Here is a 21,973-nt window from a genome sequence, read left to right on the forward strand (position 1 = left end):
TTTTAAGATTCTATTTATTTATTCATGAGAGACACACAGAGAGAGGCAGAGACACAGGCAGAGGGAGAAGCAGGCTCCCCGTAGGGAGCCTGATGGGGGACTTGATCCCAGGACCCCGGGATCGAGACCTGAGCCAAAGGCAGATGCTCAACCACTGAGCCACCCAGGTGTCCCTGTTCACTGTGGACATTAACTTAAAGCCTGGAATAGGAACTCAGCATTGCTTTCACATACAAAGGTTCCACCTAACCTCTGATTCCCCACAGTAGGTAAATTCAGATGTGACATTCACCATCATGGGAGGCACCTTCAGTTGTCTTCAGGATTTTCTATAGGGGAGGGGAGCCCCCAGTGTTGAGCTGAAGACCTCTGAAGATAGGGAGAAGGGCCTAAAAATAATCAGTATCTCAGGGGGCACCTCAGTGCTAAGAATTATTACTGAACATTTATAGGGGCACAATAATTTCTTATGAAAATATTCAAGTCCCATTTACTTCAAAAGCTTAGATGCCTGTCCATTACACAAGTTGAATGCAATTATATAAGTTTGTTTCTCTTGGAGAGAAACTGTCATTGCTTTTAAAACTTCATGAATATGCAAACTATGTTAACCTACTTGGCCTATATGCCACTATGGAAGTTAAAGTACATGTTCTTTCAAAGCTGTAAAAAATAGATATATTTCTTTCCTGATGGTTCTATGTAAATTAATGTGAATAACAATAGTCTTTTCCCTAGGGATTCACTGAGACATAATTTTGATCTGATCCAATGAACTTTAATTTGGGGAATACTAAATAACAGATTCTCCATTTTTTTCCCCTCCAGTTTTAGGGATATAAATCTAATGATTCCTCATTCCACACTGACCTTATAATCTAATGTGCTCTGAATTGAACAAGAGAGATGTTGAACTATTCAGGGGCAAGAGGATAATTCAGTCTTTGACCTTGCTCCCTCTTGGACCTTTTGTGGTCTTTATGACATTTGTGATGGTGGCAGAAACTGAGGACCATATATTTAAGTGAGAAATGTCCGAATGTGCCATCAGTTTTTTAAATAATCTGTACTTCTGGAAAGGATAAATATTTATGTGTAAACCGATCCCTCTTGGTCTCAACCATTAAATGTGGAGCACAAATAAGCCCTTTGGATACTTTCTTCTTTACTTGTTCAAAGAAGAACTTAAAAAATATGCTGTTCATCTCAGAGGGTGATCATAGTCGGGCTCTACAAGATACTCAGCAGCAGTTCGAAAAACGGAAATTGAGTCGATGGTACTGTCTTCAAATCCTCAAATTAGCATCCATTTAGAAGTGTTGTGGATGGAGAGGGGGGACTTTAAATCACTGATAGCTCTTGGAGCTAAGCAGAGTATTTTCTGACCTGGTATAGATGAGACGATAAGATACTTAGTTGGCATCAGAACACTTTTTTCTAGACAAAGTCTAATGAGACAAACTTATATCTGACCAACTTTGCTCCATTTTTAAAATATTTTTAATGATCAGAACGCAAAGTCCAACTTCCGTAGTTTAAGCAAAAAATTTTTAAATTACGATATTCCATCATTTAACAAGAGCACAGGGAGAAAAAAAGAGAGATTCTATAATCTTTTAAGTAGCCATCAATCTTACTGTAGCTACAAAGAATTTTTTTCCTTTCAAAATGTAAAATTTTTCTTTTGTTACAACACATTCATTGAGAAACATTGTGATACTGTATTAACTCTGTGTGAATAAAGAGCAATTGAGACTCTCTTTGAATGAGTGAGTACAAAGCACAAATTACTTTTTAATGAAACCCTCAATTCTTTCCCTTTCCACAAAAAGCCTATAGCCTTGTTCAGCTGAACACTACTACAGTAGGTCACTTCAGCTAAGCCCCTAATAAACTGTTGATAGTCGAGGGCAGTTTTTTCTTCGGTCTCAATAGCCCAGTGTTGGACAGTGCACTTCAAATCATTAAGGTTAATACAGATTTAAAAAAGAGATTAACTCTGGTGGTTAAGGCCTCAATTTACAACTCCCACACATACACATGCATTGAGCAAGGCACAAGAGTGGATTGAAATTTCAGTCAAATTGGGGGCAGCCTTTCACAGCCTGAGAAAGTGGCACTCTGGTTTGCACAGATGATCAGCTAAATTCTTGGTGAGGAAGAAAGTTTGATGAAGTGAAAAATATTTTGCAGTACAACTGACTTACCTTTCAGCTAGGCAATGAAAAGGTGAATGTCTCTCTGTAAAGCAGAGACAAACCAGAGACCGCCTGGCCCTGCGATCACTGGGGAAAATTCTCTCTACCACTAAATCAAGTCATTCCTTACAACTGGACAGTGTGTGAGGAGAGAAAGACCCCTGGGGGAGGGAGGGTGTCTTTAAATTTTTTTTTTAAGGTGGTGGGAAACAGTTCATGTTGGAATTTGTCTTTTCTAGCTTCTAATTATCCTCTTCCTTGGATGGGGCCTAATTTCTGCTTTCAACAGAACATTTCAAGTCTTCTATATCGAGGGAGGCTTTCTTGGCAGAGTATTTAGACCTGGCCTATTGGTTCTTTCAAGTTCTAAAGAAGAAAGAGAAAAGGGTTCTTCTCTTCAGCCCCTCCCCTGTGTTTTCCCCTGGGTTGGTTTTTTTTTTTTTTTTTTTTTTGAGTTCCCGAGGAAGAGGTCACAGCCTCCCCAGGGATTCCAGCCACTCAGGTTCAGAAACGGTGATATAGGAGAACTGTGAAACCCTTTCAAAAGATGCCCTACCTTTTCACTGCATTAAAGGGAACACTAATATAAAACTTCTCCGTGCCAGGTGAATTGATCTCTCAAATTAATGCACCATCTCTTTCAGGAAACAATAGAGGGAGAAGGAGAGCAAAAGGACGAGGGAGAGAATTTTACAATTAACACAATCTGTCACCGAAACGGTCCCACGAAGTGAGCATATCTTTTTCTAACACAAGGCTACGCGTAGAGACCCATGACTCACCAGCCCCCTAGTCTGGAAACCTACTAGTTATTAAGGGAGATGTTTACTACCCCTTTATTTGCATAGACTTCTCCCATGTTTTTCTTTAGGAAAACTGTCTTCATTGTTGGAAAATATTTAAGTAACAAAACAGCAGAAAAAGACATGCTACAGTTTTGTTGTGTGTGTGTGTGTGTGTGTGTGTGTGTGTGTTTTATCAGCTTCCGTGAGAGTCTTATTATCTTAAGAAATAACAGTTAGCAGCTCAGATTCATTAGCAGAGCTAAATTTAAGCCCCATTTGACAGGCTGCCTAGAAAACATTTTGTTTTGCTGTCTGTGGGCTTTAATTAAGATGTGTTCAATTTCAGTCCTCTCCAGTCTAGCACCGCGCCCCCTCCCAACCTTGCTGTGTCACAGACCGGCGATCAGACACTTTTAGACGGTCCGGCCCATGACTTTGACCTTCTGCGCAGTCCGGCGTTCCCTGGGGAACCGTTCAACTCATGAGGTCTGATTTCACACTTCCAGGATGCCTCAGCTCTCTTAACAATGACAGGGAGACAAAGCCCTTTAGAGCAGGCCGCATGGGGACTTGTTTAAATTGGAAACCAGAGAGGAGTCAAGGAACAAGGTTATGGGCTACAGAATAGTGCTTTTAATAAAGAGCTCACAGCTCCGGCTCAGCTCAAAGAGGTCTACCTCTGTACAATTAATTGAGCCATTTATCTGGAGCATCTTAGGCCTCTACTTTCTCACAGAATTGCGTGGTAAATATCAGCTAAGAAGCAAATGAGATATGCATGAAATGAATTTTAACACTTTGATTACTGCGCTTCCAGTCTTCATTAAAAGTAAATTTATTTGTATTTCTGACCTCATTATCAGTAGGCTGCCTGCATTTTTATTGGTTCCTGTGATTTCCAGCTTGAGTATGTCATGAAGGTGTATTTTATACAGAGATGTGGATTTATTATTCTTGGTATTTTCCCTGAACATTATGGGTCTATTCAGAGAAAGAAAATGAAAAGGTGGCTGCACAGAAAAAAGGCGAGTCTGTTCTTTGAAAGTTTTATATACAGTTGGAGAAATGCCAAGCACATATATATGGTATAGATAAGATATTGTCCTTTAAAAAAATTAACTTTTCGTGGGTTACCCAAGCAAACTGCGTAAGATACATGCGATTGTTGCTTGAGTGGCCCTCAGAATAGAAGAGCTCTACTGGAAAAAGTGGGCACGTTACTTCTTTCATAGAACTGTAGCAGTTTGGATTTTTGATAGCGTGTGCCTTTAATTATATCATCATATTTAATAGCATTGATGGTACCTGATAAGTACAGCCTTCGATCTTATGATTATTGCTGAAAACCCATGGTGGAAGATGAGAAAAAACATAGCCTTTAAACTCTACATTGTTCTTGATGGCGTTCTATGTAAAATGTGGTGGAAATCCTTCATATTTGTGAATTATCAAGAGTAAAATAGTTTACCAAATAAAAGGGGGTTATGCATGGATGTCATTCTTAATTTTTCTTAACTTTTGCTATCCTTAAATCTTAAAATTACATTGCTTGAAAAAAAATACCTAAGTTTTACACAATTGGAAATTTCCCAAGCAAAGTATGCTTCATTTCCATTATATAAACCAATGATGTCCATTTTTGCTTTTTAACAATTAAGCTAATAGATTATTAAGCAGATAGTATAGCTTGAAAAGAAATTTCATCCGGTTTTTAATGCATCAAAAATACCCAACACCTGATGTATTCTTATCATTGTAACATGCCTAGTTTAGAAAACAACATTCCACCCATAACATGTTTAATATCTTAACACTATATAAATACCTTCCTTAAGAATGAGACTAAACAAATGAAAGAAAGCAAATCATGGCTCTCCGTTCCCCCCCCCCTTTTTTTTTGGTCTTCATTCTTTAAGTCAACACGGTTCACATAGAAATAAAAGTTACTTCCTTTTCGTGCTTGCATCTTTGCAAAACTAAATCATATTCTAATTTGAGAAATGTGAAGGTGTTTTTTCTAAGATGCAACAGTCGATATTAAATATTTGTGAAAATAGGAATGAAAATGATCATTTAACTCAAGGGCTCATGAGGCTGAGTCTGAACTAGTGTTTTATATGGAACGACAGAAGTCATGTGTGATTCATATGCAGGTCACGTGGCTAGAAGAGACTACTCTGGAAGAATAGGTGGGATGACAAAAGAGATTAATAATGGGTTTGATGTGTGCTGGAGGTGAAGGACTATGGGTTGAGAAAGTGGTGGTCCCACTGTCAATGGGAAATGGGGGGAAGAGAAATGCTATAAAGTAATTAATAGAGTTCTTAGGAAGTCAGATTATAAAATGATCTTTTGAGTAAAGAAATAGAGAATTGCTGATCTGGCTTGGAGGGCTAGGTCCACGATTCTACTCAGTGCTTAAAGAAATGCTTTCAGATCCTAGAATTGTTTAAAAGTAAACTCTTCCTTATTTTTTGTCAAGATATAGTTGTGTAAATTTCCTAGAATGATGGAAGAGGGAACTGGTACAAACAGAGCATCTGGATTTAACCAGACTTTAAAAAAAAAAATCTTAGCACAGGAATATTTGGGTTATATGACAGTATAGTTAGGTGCATAAGTGACTGGATGGCCAAGCCCCAAGAGTGATGTAAAGGATTGACATCGATGGAAATGCCAAGTGGAGGAATACTGGGTTCTGTCCTTGGTCTAGCCTGTTCCATCTACTTACTAGTAACTTTGAGGAGATAACTGATGGCTTCCTTATCAAATTTGCTTTTATAGGGATAGTTAACTATCCATATGTGCATATATTACATCTATGTGTATACTACATGTACATATTATATATTTACATTTTAAAATATTTATATAGCATTACATTACTTATACATTATATATATATACACATACACACACGTATATATCTCCATATCCACATATGTGTATAGTAGATGTAATTCAGATTGAAATAATAGGGTTAGTTTGACAAGGTGGACATTAAAGAGTATACATAAAAAGCCTTACCAAGATACAAAGTGTAATGTGTAATGTCCTGCTTTAAGTATAGGAAATATAGAAAAAAGTTTAGGGTTTGAATTGAGTTTAAACTTTGTGAGAGTGAATTATACACCTATCAGTTTTGTTACATTGTTTCACAGCATACAGATTACAGATTGGTTACATTGAATAAAAGGGAAATATTGAGAATGTTACTCACCTCTGGACTCAGTACTGGAAGCTGTTCTTTAAACAAGGACATTGAAAAACAAGTAAAATTCTCAATTGGAATATCTGATGTTCTAAAATCAAGTCAATTGAGAACAGTTCAAGGAAAATGATAATAATAGTAATAATAATAGTGGCAACTAACATTTACTGAGAGCTCATCACATGTCAAACACTACCCTGAGCTTGGAACAAGGATTATCGCAATCTCACAACAACCTAGTTACCATGGTCATCCCCACTTTTTTCCTTTAAAGATTTTATTGATTTATTCATGAGAGACAGAGAGAGAGGCAGAGACATAGGCAGAGGGAGAAGCAGGCTCCCTCTGGGAAGCCTGATGAGGGACTCGATCCCAGGACCTCAGGATCACAACCTGAGCCAAAGGCAGATACTCAACCATTGAGCCACCTAGGTGCCCCAATCCCCACTTCACAAGTGAGAAAACTGAGATGTGGAGAGGTTAATTAATCAACAGCCCACATTAGCATGTTGAAAAGACATTGTGAGAACTACCTACACTACTGTTGGCAGTCAGCAGCAGCAAAATGGACTCCACAGGCTCTCAGGTAACTAAACACTGATATCAAACCATAAGTAAGTACACCTAGCGGGTGCGTCCAAATTCACACCTGCAACCCTAGCTGCAAGAGAGTCTAAAAATGTCACTCTGGCCTTTGCAGCCTCTCTCAATCAGGAAGAGACACCAGGAGTTAGAGTACAGGCTCAGCAAGGCATTCACATTATCTAGCACAGGAGGACAGGTAACGAACATTAATCAGATACACTAAGTGACAGATGCTGTGTCCTCACTTCGCACTCATTAATTCGTTTAAAGGTAAAAATCACTACAGAGGGCAAATCATAAAATAGGTGAAAGTTACAGGGACGTAATTTTGTGTGCAGTGTAAAGAAGCACTTCCCGGGGATCCCTGGGTGGCTCAGCGGTGTAGCGCCTGCCTTCGGCCCAGGGGTGATCCTGGAGTCCTGGGATCGAATCCCACATCGGGCTCCCGGTGCATGGAGCCTGCTTCTCTCTCTGCTTCTCTCTCTCTTCTCTCTCTGCCTCTGTGTGTGTGTGTGTGTCTTTCATGAATAAATAAATAAAAGTCTTGAAAAAAAAGAAGCACTTCCCAAAAATTGTAATTGCCAAAAAATTATTATCAGAATAGACCTGTGGAGATGGTGACTTCCCCACCTCTCACACTGTTAAGCCGGAGCCTGCACGACTACCCAGTGGCAGAGAGGATTCTATCTCTAAATCGGCTTTTGAACTTGGCCTCTGAGGCTTTTCTCCCAGCCCTCAGAATCAGAGATCCCACGGAAGGTACCCAGGCGAATAACAGACTCTTGAATGAGTAGATACTTTGTAGAAGAGAAATAAAAAGACAAAGATATCATTTTAAAGACAAAGGCTTGACAGATGACAATTTTCAATTTTATTACCTAAAATACATATTTTGAGAAAGTTGAATCACCTAATAGAGTACTCATTATTTTTCAGTCTAAAAAATTTTATTCTACTGCAGAGAATCCCTCCAGCTAATTAGTTCACTTATAAGGAAGTTTATCTGAAGCCTCCTGCTTTTCTGTGGGGGGTCTAATTGAATATATATTTACTGTAGGTCCTAAGGTATCTTTAAGAACTTTCAGAAAACAAAAGAGCTTATAATAAATATTTATACTTTGATATATCAAATATTAGTTGAAATAAAATCCTTAAATGTTTTTACCATAATTTATCTAAACTCTTAAAAGCTTGGACATAATTTTTCATAGCTTCTTCTCATTTTATAGATCCATAGTCTCCCTTTTCTTTCTCTTCCAGTTTCTCATCTGTCTCATTTTATGTCTTGTTCTTCTGTCATAAATTTCAAGCTTTCGTATACCAAGATGGTTCAGTTTTAGGACTCAAGAATACATCTTGTTACACACAATACTATCAATATTCTTTTGCATCTAGTTCTAGATCCCAAGGGAAATAAGTTCATATTTCCATTGTGCTTTATTCCCATTGCTCTTAATCATGGTTCTCAAAGTGTGGTTTAGAAGCTTCCAGGGATCCCCAAGACCCTTTCAAGGATCTTTTAAAGTCAAAACTATTTTCATAACAATACAAAGATGTTCTTTTCCGTTCTCACTCTCTTTCTCTCTTCAATGTACGGTGAAATTTTTCAAGGGCTATATATTTGATAGTTCTGATGTTAACATATGGATTTATGATGTCATTTTCAAATGAATGATAGGGGGATCCCTGGGTGGCTCAGCGGTTTGGCGCCTGCCTTTGGCCCAGGGCGCGATCCTGGAGTCCCGGGATCGAGTCCCGCGTCCGGCTCCCGGCATGGAGCCTGCTTCTCCCTCCTCCTGTGTCTCTGCCTCTCTCTCTCTCTATGTCTATCATAAATAAATAAATAAATATTTTAAAAAAAACAAATGAATGATAGTTTTATATGTTCTCATTTTTAATTTCTAAAATGGTAAACTAATTCATATAACTTATATAGACAAAAGCTTTTTGGAGTCCTCAGAAATTTTTAAGAGTTCCTAAAGACCAACATGTTTAAGAACTGTTGCTGTAGGACAATGATCCTCATTTGGAGGAGGCAGTATTGCCATCTTGAGCATTTTTAGAGCCTTGTGGGAGCATTCAGTTGCCACAGTGTTTGGGGAGCGCTATTGGAATTTGATGGGAGTGGGTTGAGGATGCTAAATATCCTACAAAGTACCAGACAACCTTAAATAGTGAAAATTGTCCTGTGTCCTACAGGATTAAATATAGACATTGAAAAAATATATATATATAGACATTGATATAGGTTTTAAATCTATTTTGTGATTATCTGAGCCTAGATTGCATTCTGAAATACATATTATTTACTCAAGTCTTGCAAATGGCTGTAATTTTACACAGTAAACACCAAAGACCTTAGGATTGCCTCCACAGCACACTTCATGATCTGGTTCCCCACTACTTTTCTGACATGTTCCTCTATTGTTCCCATTCCTCAGTGTGCCCCACTATCAGGGTCCTCTGAGCACACCGGGCCTTTGCTCTAGCTCTTGCCTCTGCATGGGATACTTTTCTCTAGATATTCATTTGATTACTTCTTCACTTCCTTCAGGTCTTTGCTCACATTTTGTCTTCTCAGTGAGGTCTACTCCAACCATACTAATTAAATTTACAAACTATGCCCCCCCCACGTTCTTTAAACCCCTTATTCTGTGCTTTCCCCCCCTATTTTTTAACATGTATCACTCCCCAGCATACACTATAATGTACTTGTTAATTGTGTTCAATATCTAGTCTCATTTTCCTCCCTCCCCACTACAAATAGAATCCAAGAGAGCAGGGACTTTTCCTGTTTTGTTTTGTTTATGTGACCTGGCATACAGTGGGCACTCAATAAATATTTGTTGAATAAAGAAACGTATGATTTTATTATAAACGACCTTCTATTTAGTCCCCCTTATTATGGCATTAAGGCATTATATGAAATTTTGAAATCATGATTGAGTCAGTTTTATTTCAAAATAGTAAGGAGGACATAATAAAATCTCCCATATGAAAAAAGATGTATTAGGTCTAATGGGCTGAGAACCACAATCTAGGGGGTCGATTTTCCTGCCACAAGGAAACCTAATGCGTGACTTAGTGAGAAATGGGAAGCCCAGTTATTATTGCTCAGTCCCAGAATCAGACCCAGTGGGAACCTAGTGAGGAGTGTCAGTTAATGTATTTCTACCAATCAGATGTTTAAAATATGTTTAGGTCAGTTGATGAAAAAAGCAAAGGTCAAAACCCTATCTCCAGTGATAAGGGAAGGATTGGAAGATATATCCAACATACATTGCTTTTTGTTTTGGTGGACCCTGTGGAATTCCCTCATCTACGTACAACATTGTTATATGTTATGATTGAAATTCCAGTTTGTGGAAAGGACAGATGGCAATCTTGATTATAATTAAAAAAAAAAAAGATTAAAGTATAGTCATTTCAGACTGTGACACCTGAGGAAATTAAACCAAGGAGCTTAATTTGTGCAAGGTAGGCCCCAAATAAAAGGCCCCAATGGATATGAATTGCTTTCCATGCTATTGAAAGCCTTCTGTGTTTTCAGAGACAGGACAACAAAGAGGTGGTCACTGGGTACCCCCCTACACACACATTTCTATAACACATCACATCCAGCAAACTGTGCTACTTGTCAGCAGCAAAATGACCCCGGACAAAGCCCACCACTGATGGATCAGGATTAACTTTCTATTCTGGGAGCAAGAATATCATTCAGTATCTTTTGAGTGACTTTAATGCTCAAACCAGTAGTTTGCACAAACTGAAGTCGTCCACTTGCTCACATAACAGGTAACAAGCAAGCAGGGTGGTGCAGACTTTCCCACAGTTCTTTATAAACACGTCAGTGTTGTGACCTCAAAGAGCAAGGGCTAAGAGTGAGAGAGAATTAGCCAGTCAGTGCATCCTATTCATTCCTCAGTGCTGTTTTGAAGACTGCCAGAAAAGATGCCCATTGGAGACAATCCTGACATCTGTTTTTACTGTTGTAGGAATGGCTTTTCACCATAAGAATTTAAGTATTAGAGTATAGGCTTTAAATTTTGTTATAGAGTTACTTTAAAGTTAAGATAGAGGGATCTCTAATTTTAATTCCCTTGGGAGATTTTTTTCCCCTATAAAAATTCATAGGGGAAAAATAGCCCCTAGTATTTAACTAGATTATGCATAAAGGCGTTAATCCTAACCTGATATTTTTAAGTATCTATCTTATAGTCACTACATAACATATATCTAAGTTTCTATGTTATTGAGTTCCTGTCAAAGGGATAAAGAAATAAATTTAGCTAAATATTCCTTGTCATAAATTGTTCAAGTCTTCTTTTTAGGTAATTGTCCTTCTCTTCTAAAATTGTTGGCAACAGAGATGTGTAATCACCATAGATCACCAGGGTCATCTCATCCACTGAGGAGAACAGCCTTCGCCTCCTTTTCCCTTCCTGTTCTAGAGTTAGAGAATGATATGCTTCTTTCTCATTGCTCCCATTGCACCCTTCACTTACCTTTATTACAGCACTTACAGTCCTGCATTATAATTGTGTATTTACATGCCTATCATGCCCACTAAATTGTGCGTGCCTTGAGTGCTGGACTATGTCTTAATCATACTTATAATTCTGGGGTGAGAAGAGCAGGCATTCAATAAGTAATGAATGCTTCAAAAAGTATTCCTATTTCTCTCCAGAAAATTGTCAACATGGAAAATTGCAATGTTCTTAAGCAAGGCTGACTCTCTTTTAGCTGTCATGGTGGTTAATGCAATCAGCCTCACTCCTCCAATCCTCACCAGCACTGCTGCAATTTCTATCTTGTATCCAAACCCGAACCTTCATTTTTCTGCACTGCGAAAGAGAGAAATAGGCACTTTTTAGCCATAATGGTGAAAGTTAAGGGAAAGCCCGGTGGTACCCACAAATTAGCTTTAGTCTTATGACAAGAATGGCTAAGAGGAAGATGAAAGGTTATATAATCTGTTTCCATACATTTAGGCTGTTTAAATAGCCAGAGATAATCAGAAACAAAATGCATTTCAACTCTGGATGCTGCCTTAATTCCTTGCACTGCTAGCCATACAGTATCGAGTAAAATCATCACAAGGAGCAGCTCTGCATCACTTTTTAGAGCTTTGCCGAATACAGTGTGCTTTATAGACGTCAACACTGATTCTGCAGTCAATCCCACTCCTGAGATACTCTCGGCAAGCACAGCAGCATATCACGAGGTCTAACTAGAACGATAAAAGGATGAAAGGCAGGAATAATTAAGGAGATAATTAATGGTTAGGTCCATCACTGGTATTTCTGTGATTGTTTTCAGTTGTTTAAGTGGCATATAATCAAGGCTGCAAAATTTAGGAACTGAAAAGCCAGTCATTTAAAGCATCATTTAGCAAGCCAGATAAGCACATTAACTATGTGTAGCCACTTCTTTAAAATAAAACTCTGGTGAATGCTTTTTAGTGGTAAGTTTATAGAATTTGATATTGTACGTTTACTATTATTTTGGTTGAAATCGCTGTTAATTTTTAATTACCCTTGAATCATGCAGTGGCAGAAGGATACTTTCTAAATTAGTTGAAAATAACATAGTGTGCAAAGACCTGATGTTGGCATCCATTACTGATAACTGTAAAAACATAACTTTTTAGAAGGAAAAGATGAATAGAAATTAAATATAAAATTGGCCACTTTCTCCTTACGTAAATTTTCCTCTTTGCCAGATTCTAGAAAAGCTACCCTAAGTACTGTGTTGAATGCTTCTTGTCCTTGGGGGGAAAAAAAAGACTGACTTGGCTAAGCTCAGTGACTTGTTTTCAATCAGCAAATAACAGTATCAGGCATAATAGATTGTTCACTACTGGCATCTTTAGACCCTATTGGTTCTACCTTTAAAGTATATTCAGAATCCAAGCACTTTCCATCACCTGGATTGTCATAACATCCTCCTAACTCTTCTCATTACCTCCTCCACTGGCTTCTCTCCACCTGATTCTCCAAATAGCAGCTGTCGGATAATGTCACACCTCAGCTCAAATACTTCCAAAAGTTTCTTCTAGCTCTTCCAGAGAAACCCATATCCTACAGACACCTGCCACCTTCCCCATACCTCACCCAGGACTCTTCCCCTACACCCAGTTCATTCGTTCAGTCACTCTGGTTTCTTGGAAATGCCATGCACAGCCATTTCTCAGATCTTTCCACAATCTGTTGTTCTAGGTAGCCCAGAACATCCCCTGCTTTTTTTCATTTCCTTGTTTCCTTGCCCATATGGTACTTTCTCAGGGAGACCTCCTCTGACAGTCTTTTTAAAAACTACACATACGTATCAGCACTCCTCATTGCCCTTCCTATATTTTTCTGTAGTACTTATCACTAAAAATACCATAAAATGTGTGTGTTTGTTGTCTTTTTCCTCAATGTAAACACCACGAGATCAGGCTTATTATTATTATTGTTTTATGCACTTCTAGCACCTCAACTCGTAGAACACTGCCTGGTACACGGTAAGTAATAATTACTTGTTGAGTGAATGAATCTGTAGTGAAAACATTAGCCAGCTGTTCCCATGTGTGTGGCCTACTAACGACTAAGATATGGCACAGTTATTGGGAGAGGGCTTGCTTGCCTGGTGCCTTGTATTTAAATATATATATTTTACAGATTTTATTTATTTATTCAGACAGAGAGAGAGCATACAGGGAGGGGCAGAGTGGGGGTGAGAGAGAGAGAGAATCTCAAGCAGATTCCAAGCTGAGTGCTGAGCCCAATGTGGGGCTCAATCTCATGACCCTGAAATCGTGACCTGAGCCAAAATCAAGAGTAGGACACTTAACCGCCTGAGCCATCTAGGCACCCCACATGTAAATATACTTAATAAAACTCTGTTAAATAGTAGCTTGATCTAAAGTACAAGTGTCTTTTTCTTTTTTTTAATGTAAGCACCACTACATTTGGTACAGTGTCTAATACGCTCTCTTAAAAATTACCTTGCTTAGCAGGTAATTTCAAGTTATAAGCTGGTACATATAAGAGAATATTTTTGCCAATGGTGGAATGCCACTGGAATTTAGCAAAATGACTGAGAAGTGGCTTCAGGAGGTACCCACACTGTTTTTGGTGGGTGAGGCTTTAATATCTTCATTCTAATGGAAAAGAGAGAGAGAATAAGTAACGTGGTGGTAGATGGCAGATACTGGTTTTCCCCCAGGAATGATCTTGAAATCTAATCAACTGCATGGTGAGAAAGTATGGATAACCACTGCCTTGTGGGCATAGAGTTTGATAAATGGATTCGTTACTTAACAAGATATGGAAAGTGTTAATCATTAAAAACAGGTTTTGTGTCTTTAAGACTCCCTATCTTTTGTCAGCAAATACAGATAAAGTAACAGAGAAGGTGATAATTTAAGAGACTTTCCATGTGGTTGAAAGTCTCTAACACAATTGAATGTAAATCCTGTGGGGAAAAAAAATCAAGTAAAGATTTTCATCCTCTGCTGGTAGAATTTTAAAGTAAATTTATTTTTTCAGGGCACCTGGGTGGCTCAGTCGGCTAAGTATCCAGCTCTTGATCTCAGCTCAGGTCTCGATCTCACAGTCATGAGTTTGAGCCCGTGTTGGGCTCCATCCTGAGAAATAATAACAAAATAAGATAGAGTAAAATTTTTTCCCAAAGATACTGGTCTCTGGGGTCTGTTCTTGTGTCTTGCTATTGAAGAAGTGGTACAGTTTTGACTGAATCTGTTACACATGGTGATCACTTGAGGGCAAGTAAAACCAAGCCAACTGAAATATAATAGTCATTGAAGTCAAGCAAGTGAAAATGAGGAAACAGAAATGCCCAGTAGTGCTATTTTTGTATAGTCTTTTTTTTTTTTTAAACTAAATTGAGATTTACAATCTCATATATGAGAAAAGTTAAAAGGAGGTCCCAGGAAGAGTATGAGCGCTCCACTTGTCTTTTAAGTGAAAGTTTCCAGCACTAATCACTTAATCTAAAGTTCTGTCCAAAGCGATGGTGGAATAGTAACTCTTTTGACACGGAATTCTATTAAATACGGCTTTAATTTTCTCCCTGATCATTACAGGTAGATATGTTTTATCTTTTCAATTCTTTTGTAAACAATGTGAGGTGGCAGTTAGTGTCTTCTTTCTATGGTATGCATATGACTCAGCACAAAATGGGGTGAAAAGACTTAATATGGGCCTTAAGAATGAGTAAGGTTTTGGAAATTGTTTGAACCCACTTTTTATGCTTGTAACTGTTGATGTGGCAAATAAAACCTATTGCACTGTGTATTAATAAACAAACTGTTCTTTTTTAAATTCTGTCTTCCATGGTGTATGTGTGTGTATGATAAAAAGAAAAAAAAAAGGAAAAATACAGATCCTAAAGCAGAAATAAAATTTTCACCAGACCTCTAAGACTTTCCATTCTCTATTCTTTATTCAAAATTGTTTCCAAGACCAAAAATTGAAAAGCCTACCATACTACTAAACTATGCAAACATCCTGGGGTATATGAGGCCACTGAACTAACACACATATATTTACTCTTTTTCTTATTATATAACTGATAAATTAAACTAAAGGTGAGTCAAAGCTTGTACGGCTCGTTTTAAGAATTACAATATGGAAAGTAAATACACGGCTGTGTGGGAATACATGGCTTATCTGTCACTGATAGCTAATGAATTCCTTCCTATTAAAATTTAATTGAAAATCTTCAATGATATTTAAGCTTTCACAGAAGTGTAAACTACTGTGACTACAATTCACAATGCATTTAAAACAATTATTCTTTATCATTAAAGTTAATAATATGCACATTAACCTCTTATGTAGTCTAAATCAATATTGTAGTTTAAAAGATATGACCTCTGGACAGCTTTGTCTAAATATTGATTTCATTGTCATTTGTATAAGGTATCAAACAAATTACATGCTGCACTAATATCATTAATGCTGCCCCCATAGAGCCTCTGACTTTATGGGGTTCTTATAATACAGGACATGACATTACAAAATATTGAGGATATCACAAAATATAATTGCCAAATGGACAAGATTTGATTATGGCAGAACAGAGTCACTGTAAACAGATGATAACTTCCAAATTCTTTACTCTCAGTGGACAGAAAAAAATACTGCTCTTTAACATGCAGATTGGTTGTTGAGGTTAAGTTTCAAGTGGCGGAATTTTTTCCTGCCTCTGAGGGTCTAATTTACCTTCTTGTGATGCCAGAGATATTTCAGGAGGGAATCTAAAGTCACGTTAAAATGGTGTAATTCTGTAATTAGCAGTTTTCCCAAAATAAACTTGTTTAGAAATTTCTGTTATAAGTTACTAATGAGTCAGAAGTGTTGGAAAATATAGGCGTAAAAGTGAAGATGTTGAGCCTTTCAAATGATCATTATAGGGGATGAACATGCATCACATTTTCTCTCATAATAATTATTGCTATTTCTGTAAAAAAAAAGTGCAAATTGAAATACCAGCTATGTAATAGGTAAAAAAGTAATTTTTTTTACTAATAATTTTTACTAAAAGTAAAAAATTCCAATTTGCTATGAATCACAAAAATGATTAACACTCTCCAGTTACATCTAATTCTATTTTGATGTTGTGTTTAATTTTTTTAAACCATATGTTACTTTCTGTTTTTCATAACATTTTTTAGACAGGCAATGGGGCCACAATCATGATGCTGCAAAATGTGGGTGCTGTTTATACTAAAATTGTTCCCCCCAATCTCTTGTAGGTAAAAGTGACCCATTTTGTGTAGTTGAATTGAACAATGATAGGCTGCTGACACACACTGTCTACAAAAATCTCAATCCCGAGTGGAACAAAATCTTCACGTTGTAAGTAATCATTACCTCGAGCTCATTTCAAATAATGGAGCTAATAATATTTATTTTTGAGATATTCGTGTGTGTGTTTATTCTTAACTGATGAGCGACTCTGCATCTGGACTGTCTGTGCTATCAACAGTGAATATCCTAATTGTATTACCTTTCTGACAGCAAAACCTGGGGAAAGAGTATGCCATTTTTCTTTGTTTTCACAGATATTTTTTAAGCTGTGATTTTTATGATTCGACTAAGGATTTTGCTCCCATTAACTGAATTGTCATACTGCTTCTTCCTTTTATACTTTCTATTGAAATTCTCCCCAACTGCATTGACAACAGGGAGGACAAAGCTCTATTTGTTCCATTGCTCAAATCAGCAAACAATCCAGTCTCAAATTCAGAGATGCTTTAGTTTTGCTTTGTTGCATTTTAGTACAATACGAATATTAAGTATTGTCCTGGTTATCAGAACACCATTCAGGTTATTTTTCCTTTTGTTTTAAAAAGTTCATAAATCTTTTGAGCACACACTATAAAAGCTGCCAATCTGCACCATAGTATCTCCTAAATTCCGTGTGTGTGTGTGTGTGTGTGTGTGTGTGTGTTTTAAACTGGGCTTTACAAATGAACTCTGAACAAAGGAAAACTCTCCAGAGTACTTCTTAAAAGTTTTCTAACATAGTTTTATTTTTTTGTATATGAAAACTGCTAAATTCCTCATTAATTTCTTATAATGTCTCTGCTTAAGAGCCAGTAACTAATCAGATTTAATTATCTGACCAATTTATCTTTAAGGAATTCCACATTTTTATAAGAGATGAAAGCCTGGTCAGGAGACTTGTACTCCTAAGAAGGTTGTTGAGAGTGTTTTTCTCTCGAATGCGTAATTGAATGAATAGGTTTGATTATTATCAAAGCCATTAATTGATTGTGCCCTGATAAAGCCTCTTCTTACATGTGGCTGCAGTCTTTCAGTAATGAATATATTCATTTTTTTTGTTTTCTCTTAATTCATGTTTTCTTGGTAAACAGTTTGATCAAAGAATAAATGCTGTCAGCAATTGGGGTTTATTTTTCCAGAAACAAAAATGAAGAGCTCGCACGGTTGTTTATTAACATACGTTGTCTTTGGAACAGAATGGAACACTGTTTAATTTCTAAATCCTGGGGTGGTACAGTAGCTATCAATGTTACATTTTCTCCATCCTGTTTTCTGTGCCGGTTAATTTTTAGTATAAACCTACCAGAAATAAATCAATGTTTATTGATTTATTTCTGGTAAAATAAATTAATAAATTTATTTTAATAAATTAAAATAAAATAAATTTCTTCTCCTGTAAACAAAGGAGAGGTCCTACTGTCACAAAAAAAGAAAAATTTTATGAAATATACTTTGACTCTCCCTGATGTCAAATTTAGTGGAGTTTTACACGAGGTTAATAGGAAGGTAGGAATTATTGTGATAATAGTAAGAGGAGAAAGTCTCGAAAACATCAGTACCACTTACTGATGTTTATTTTTATAATAACTTACTCTGCACCCATCCAGATGGAAAATTGTATTTCATTAAAAAATTATAACTTGAAATTACGATGGTGTTCAAAGTTTCGGATAATAGAACCATCACTGTAGTCAACTAAGGTGCATTATGGGAAATTCTGTCAGAAAACCAAGCTACCTTGTATATGTGGGTATGCAAATAGCATCCAGAATAATACAGCCACCCCAAAATCAGCTGGAGCCATCTAAATTTCCAAAAGCATTTTTGTTCTTGTTCCCCACTGATGAAGTCTTTTCTTCTTACGTATATTTATTATGCAGCAACATTAAAGATATCCATTCAGTTCTTGAAGTGACAGTTTATGATGAAGATCGGGATCGAAGTGCTGACTTTCTGGGCAAAGTTGCTATACCATTGCTGTCTGTAAGTTTTATTCACCTGACACACTGCTCTGTGTTGCTTTTGCTCAAGGAAAAAAAAAAAAACCCTCAGCTCTGTATCTGTCATTTCTCAACCAAGGTCTGTAATAAGAACACTAAAAATTTTAACATACTCAATTCACGGCCATGTTGAATCCCATGATAGTTAATTTTTCCTGACAGACTTGATCCTGGTAATGAACAGGTACTTGTCAGAATTGCCACAGTTGTTTTGGGTTCTCTGTCAGTTTCAGCAGCTGGGGGTCAAAGGTCACCGAGGGAGTGTATTCAGTGGAGACCGCGAGACAGACGGCTGTCATGTCCTTTTCCCGCAGATTCAAAATGGTGAACAGAAAGCCTACGTCTTGAAAAACAAGCAGCTGACAGGGCCAACAAAGGGGGTCATCTATCTTGAAATAGATGTGATTTTTAATGCTGTAAGTCTTAACTTTGGCTTTTTTGTACTGCTAAAGAGTTCAGTTTCATGAAAGCTTTTGTTCCTGATTTGTAGAGAATTTCTGTCATTCCTCATTTTCTCTAAACCTTGATGTATCCTGGAGAATACGCTTCTGCCACTGCCTGGCACACCCACACTTTCTGTTCTAGTTGGCGGCTGCCACTGCCGCTGTGCTCTGGCCGCTGCCTGCCGGCGTAAGAAATGGAAGCGCATGCATGTGCAACTGTATACATTTATATTTTATGAGCACAGCAGCCAGGACCTTGAAACTTTAGGAATTATGGCAAATTGAACTGCGTGAAAAACTTGTAAACATTTGTTAATCTATTAATCCATAACAGACACATATGTTGATGTATAGGTGAAAGCCAGCTTACGAACATTAATACCCAAAGAACAGAAGTACATTGAAGAGGAAAACAGACTCTCTAAACAGGTAAAAAAAAAAAAAAAAAAAAAAAAGGCAAGGAAAGATTAATCCCTCTGGGAAGACCTGATTATATCTGTAAAACATCTAGGTAAATTCAAATAAACTTTGGAAGTACGGAGGGGGGGGAAGACTATGGAATTTTGGGTCATCTACTTAATGTGAAATGGCTCTTTCTTTTCTTCTTTCTTTCTCTCTCTTCCCTTCCTTTCCTTAAAAGATCAAACAAGGGCAATACCAAACTAATACATTGGATGGGGGTGGTCAGAATGGAAAGGGGATACTGTTGGGGCTGCGTAGGATGGATATGTATTCATGCATTAGCAAAAGAATGATCATTTTGAACATAAAATACTGTCTGATTGCCATGGAATGTGTAAATGAGAACACCAAAGGCTGAGGTTCAAATATACGTCCAGACCACCCACAGGTATGATGCAGGTGTGTGTAAAGCGAGCCCTGCGTAAAGCTCTTCCCTCTAATCCATAAGAGGGGGGCTCCATCTTTTAAGGGAAACCTTCCTGTTAATTAGATTTTGACTATGGTCTTTTAGAAGTGAACTTTTATTGGCACTTTGAGCTAAGAAAATAGAAAGTCAGCACATCTGATTTTTCTGTCACAAAGAAATTTTAAATAAGGTTTGATACCTTGTAATTAGACATAGATTTAAATTAGGCTTGATATCAAGTGAAGAAAGGATGCTAAGCTACCTCTTTAAAAAAATGTTTACTTCCAATTAACACAGCTAAAATAAAATGTTTTTGCTATGGCTATAGAGTTTACAGAACTCATTCGTGTGTGTTAAAATATTTAACAAATTTTCTGTGCTATTAGAAGACTAAAAGTACTTTTGTTTTTAATCCAATCAGTTCACCATAAACAGTGGGATCTTTGGTTGTTTAAAGACACTGTGCATGAATTACAAATGCAATACCTATCTAAACAGAGATACAGATTACATTTTTTTCACAATTATAGATAAAAGTAATAAAAGGAGCTCTAAGAGGAAGGTGATCGGGGAGGAAGGAAAGAAGGAAACAAATAGGGTGACTCTTTTCCTGAAAGAATTTCAATTTTAACAACTTGTTAAAACTGGTATGCATGTACATGCATCTATATTTATACACACACACAATATACATATTTTTCCATATGACCTCAGGAAGGTTTACACAAGTACTTCTTTAAAATATCGGGTCAATATTAAAGTATATTTGGCATTAGAAAAATATTAACCTGCAGACATAGTATTCTAATTATTAACACAGCTATAGATCATTTTTTCTACCGTCATCTAGTATATGGGCTCTTCTTTTCATAGCTGTGGTCATGCCTTGTTTTAAATGTTAGATTTAAATTGTATCCATTCTCATGTACCTTTTAAATGAAAGATTTTGTAAAGCATTTGGTTTACCATGAATTTTTTCCTAACTCCAAAATTATGAAAAAGCAATGAGAAAATACAGGTTAAATTTATTGTGGAAAAGAGAGAAAATTAGAGAGAGAACGGGAGAGAGTCTGAGAGAGAGACTGAGAGACAGAGACTGAAAAATTGGTAGTAAACAAGAGACAATCCTACAAAAATGATGAAAATTTTGTTCTCTGTAACAAAGCAACACTTGACAGGTTTTTCTCCAAGACGTGAAATCACAGCATTCCAAGTTATCCATTTCACTTGGAAATATCTTGAAATTAACGCATTTAAAGACTCTTAAAACCACAATGAGATTTAAGAGTCAAAAAATATATTTAAGTTCACAGTATGTAAATGTTTTTAATCTGTTAGAGATTTTTTCCTTTGGAACAAAGGTAGCCCAACCCACATAATAATATTATTTAAGAAAATAAATTTAGCTAAGAAATTGCTCTTATAATTCAGTCCTCTCTACTCTCTCCAGAGATACTTCTCTTCCTTTAACTTGTGAGCCAAATTGCTTGGTATATTCTTACAACTTTATTAACTTTCTGAATTCTTTTTAAATCACACTAAGCTTGAAGAATTTTGTACCCTATCTGATGGTTTTTTAGTCTTGCAAATTCTGATAATATTTTCATCTTCCTTACAGCTGCTACTAAGAAACTTTATCAGAATGAAGCGTTGTGTCATGGTGCTCGTAAATGCTGCATACTACGTTAATAGTTGCTTTGATTGGGATTCACCCCCAAGGAGCCTCGCTGCTTTTGTGGTATGATAATTCTTTATTACTTACATTGTTATTCATTAAATTCAGTAATCATAGCTGCCTGTTTCTGTGGCTATAGTAACAGTTATGTTGATGTGACCATTTTAAAACTCCTATTTTAAGACTTGACTGGACAGATTTGCCGTGGGCAGGAACCTGATGGATCGTTCAAGGTCCGAGTCCAAGAATACTTCGCGCCCCCCCCCCAAGATTTCCGGAAAGCGAGATAGCTCAGCCAATATATAATTTTCTCCATGATAGTTAAAAAGTAAAATTTTACATATTGCATAATTCCAAATCCCAATAACAGAGCCAAGAAAAGTCTTAGTGTTAAAAACAAAACAACTAATA

At 36.9% G+C, this 21,973-nt stretch overlaps 1 protein-coding gene across 18 annotated transcripts in view; it reads left to right on the plus strand.

Moving 5' to 3' along the window:
• MCTP1 (multiple C2 and transmembrane domain containing 1) overlaps window positions 1-21,973 on the plus strand; it is a 527,670-nt gene that overhangs the window by 350,592 nt on the left and 155,105 nt on the right. For 17 of the 18 annotated variants that reach the window (XM_072791100.1, XM_072791166.1, XM_072791128.1 and 14 more), the window contains 5 exons: window positions 16,543-16,645; window positions 18,457-18,559; window positions 18,891-18,992; window positions 19,374-19,448; window positions 21,506-21,625. In XM_072791100.1, the coding sequence (XP_072647201.1) occupies window positions 16,543-16,645; window positions 18,457-18,559; window positions 18,891-18,992; window positions 19,374-19,448; window positions 21,506-21,625 (503 nt within the window). The remainder of the gene's footprint in view (window positions 1-16,542; window positions 16,646-18,456; window positions 18,560-18,890; window positions 18,993-19,373; window positions 19,449-21,505; window positions 21,626-21,973) is intronic. The other variant, XM_072791109.1, reaches the window with a different exon arrangement.

The sequence above is a fragment of the Canis lupus genome, chromosome 2 (genome assembly GCF_048164855.1).
Source record: "Canis lupus baileyi chromosome 2, mCanLup2.hap1, whole genome shotgun sequence".
Classification (NCBI taxonomy): domain Eukaryota; kingdom Metazoa; phylum Chordata; class Mammalia; order Carnivora; family Canidae; genus Canis; species Canis lupus.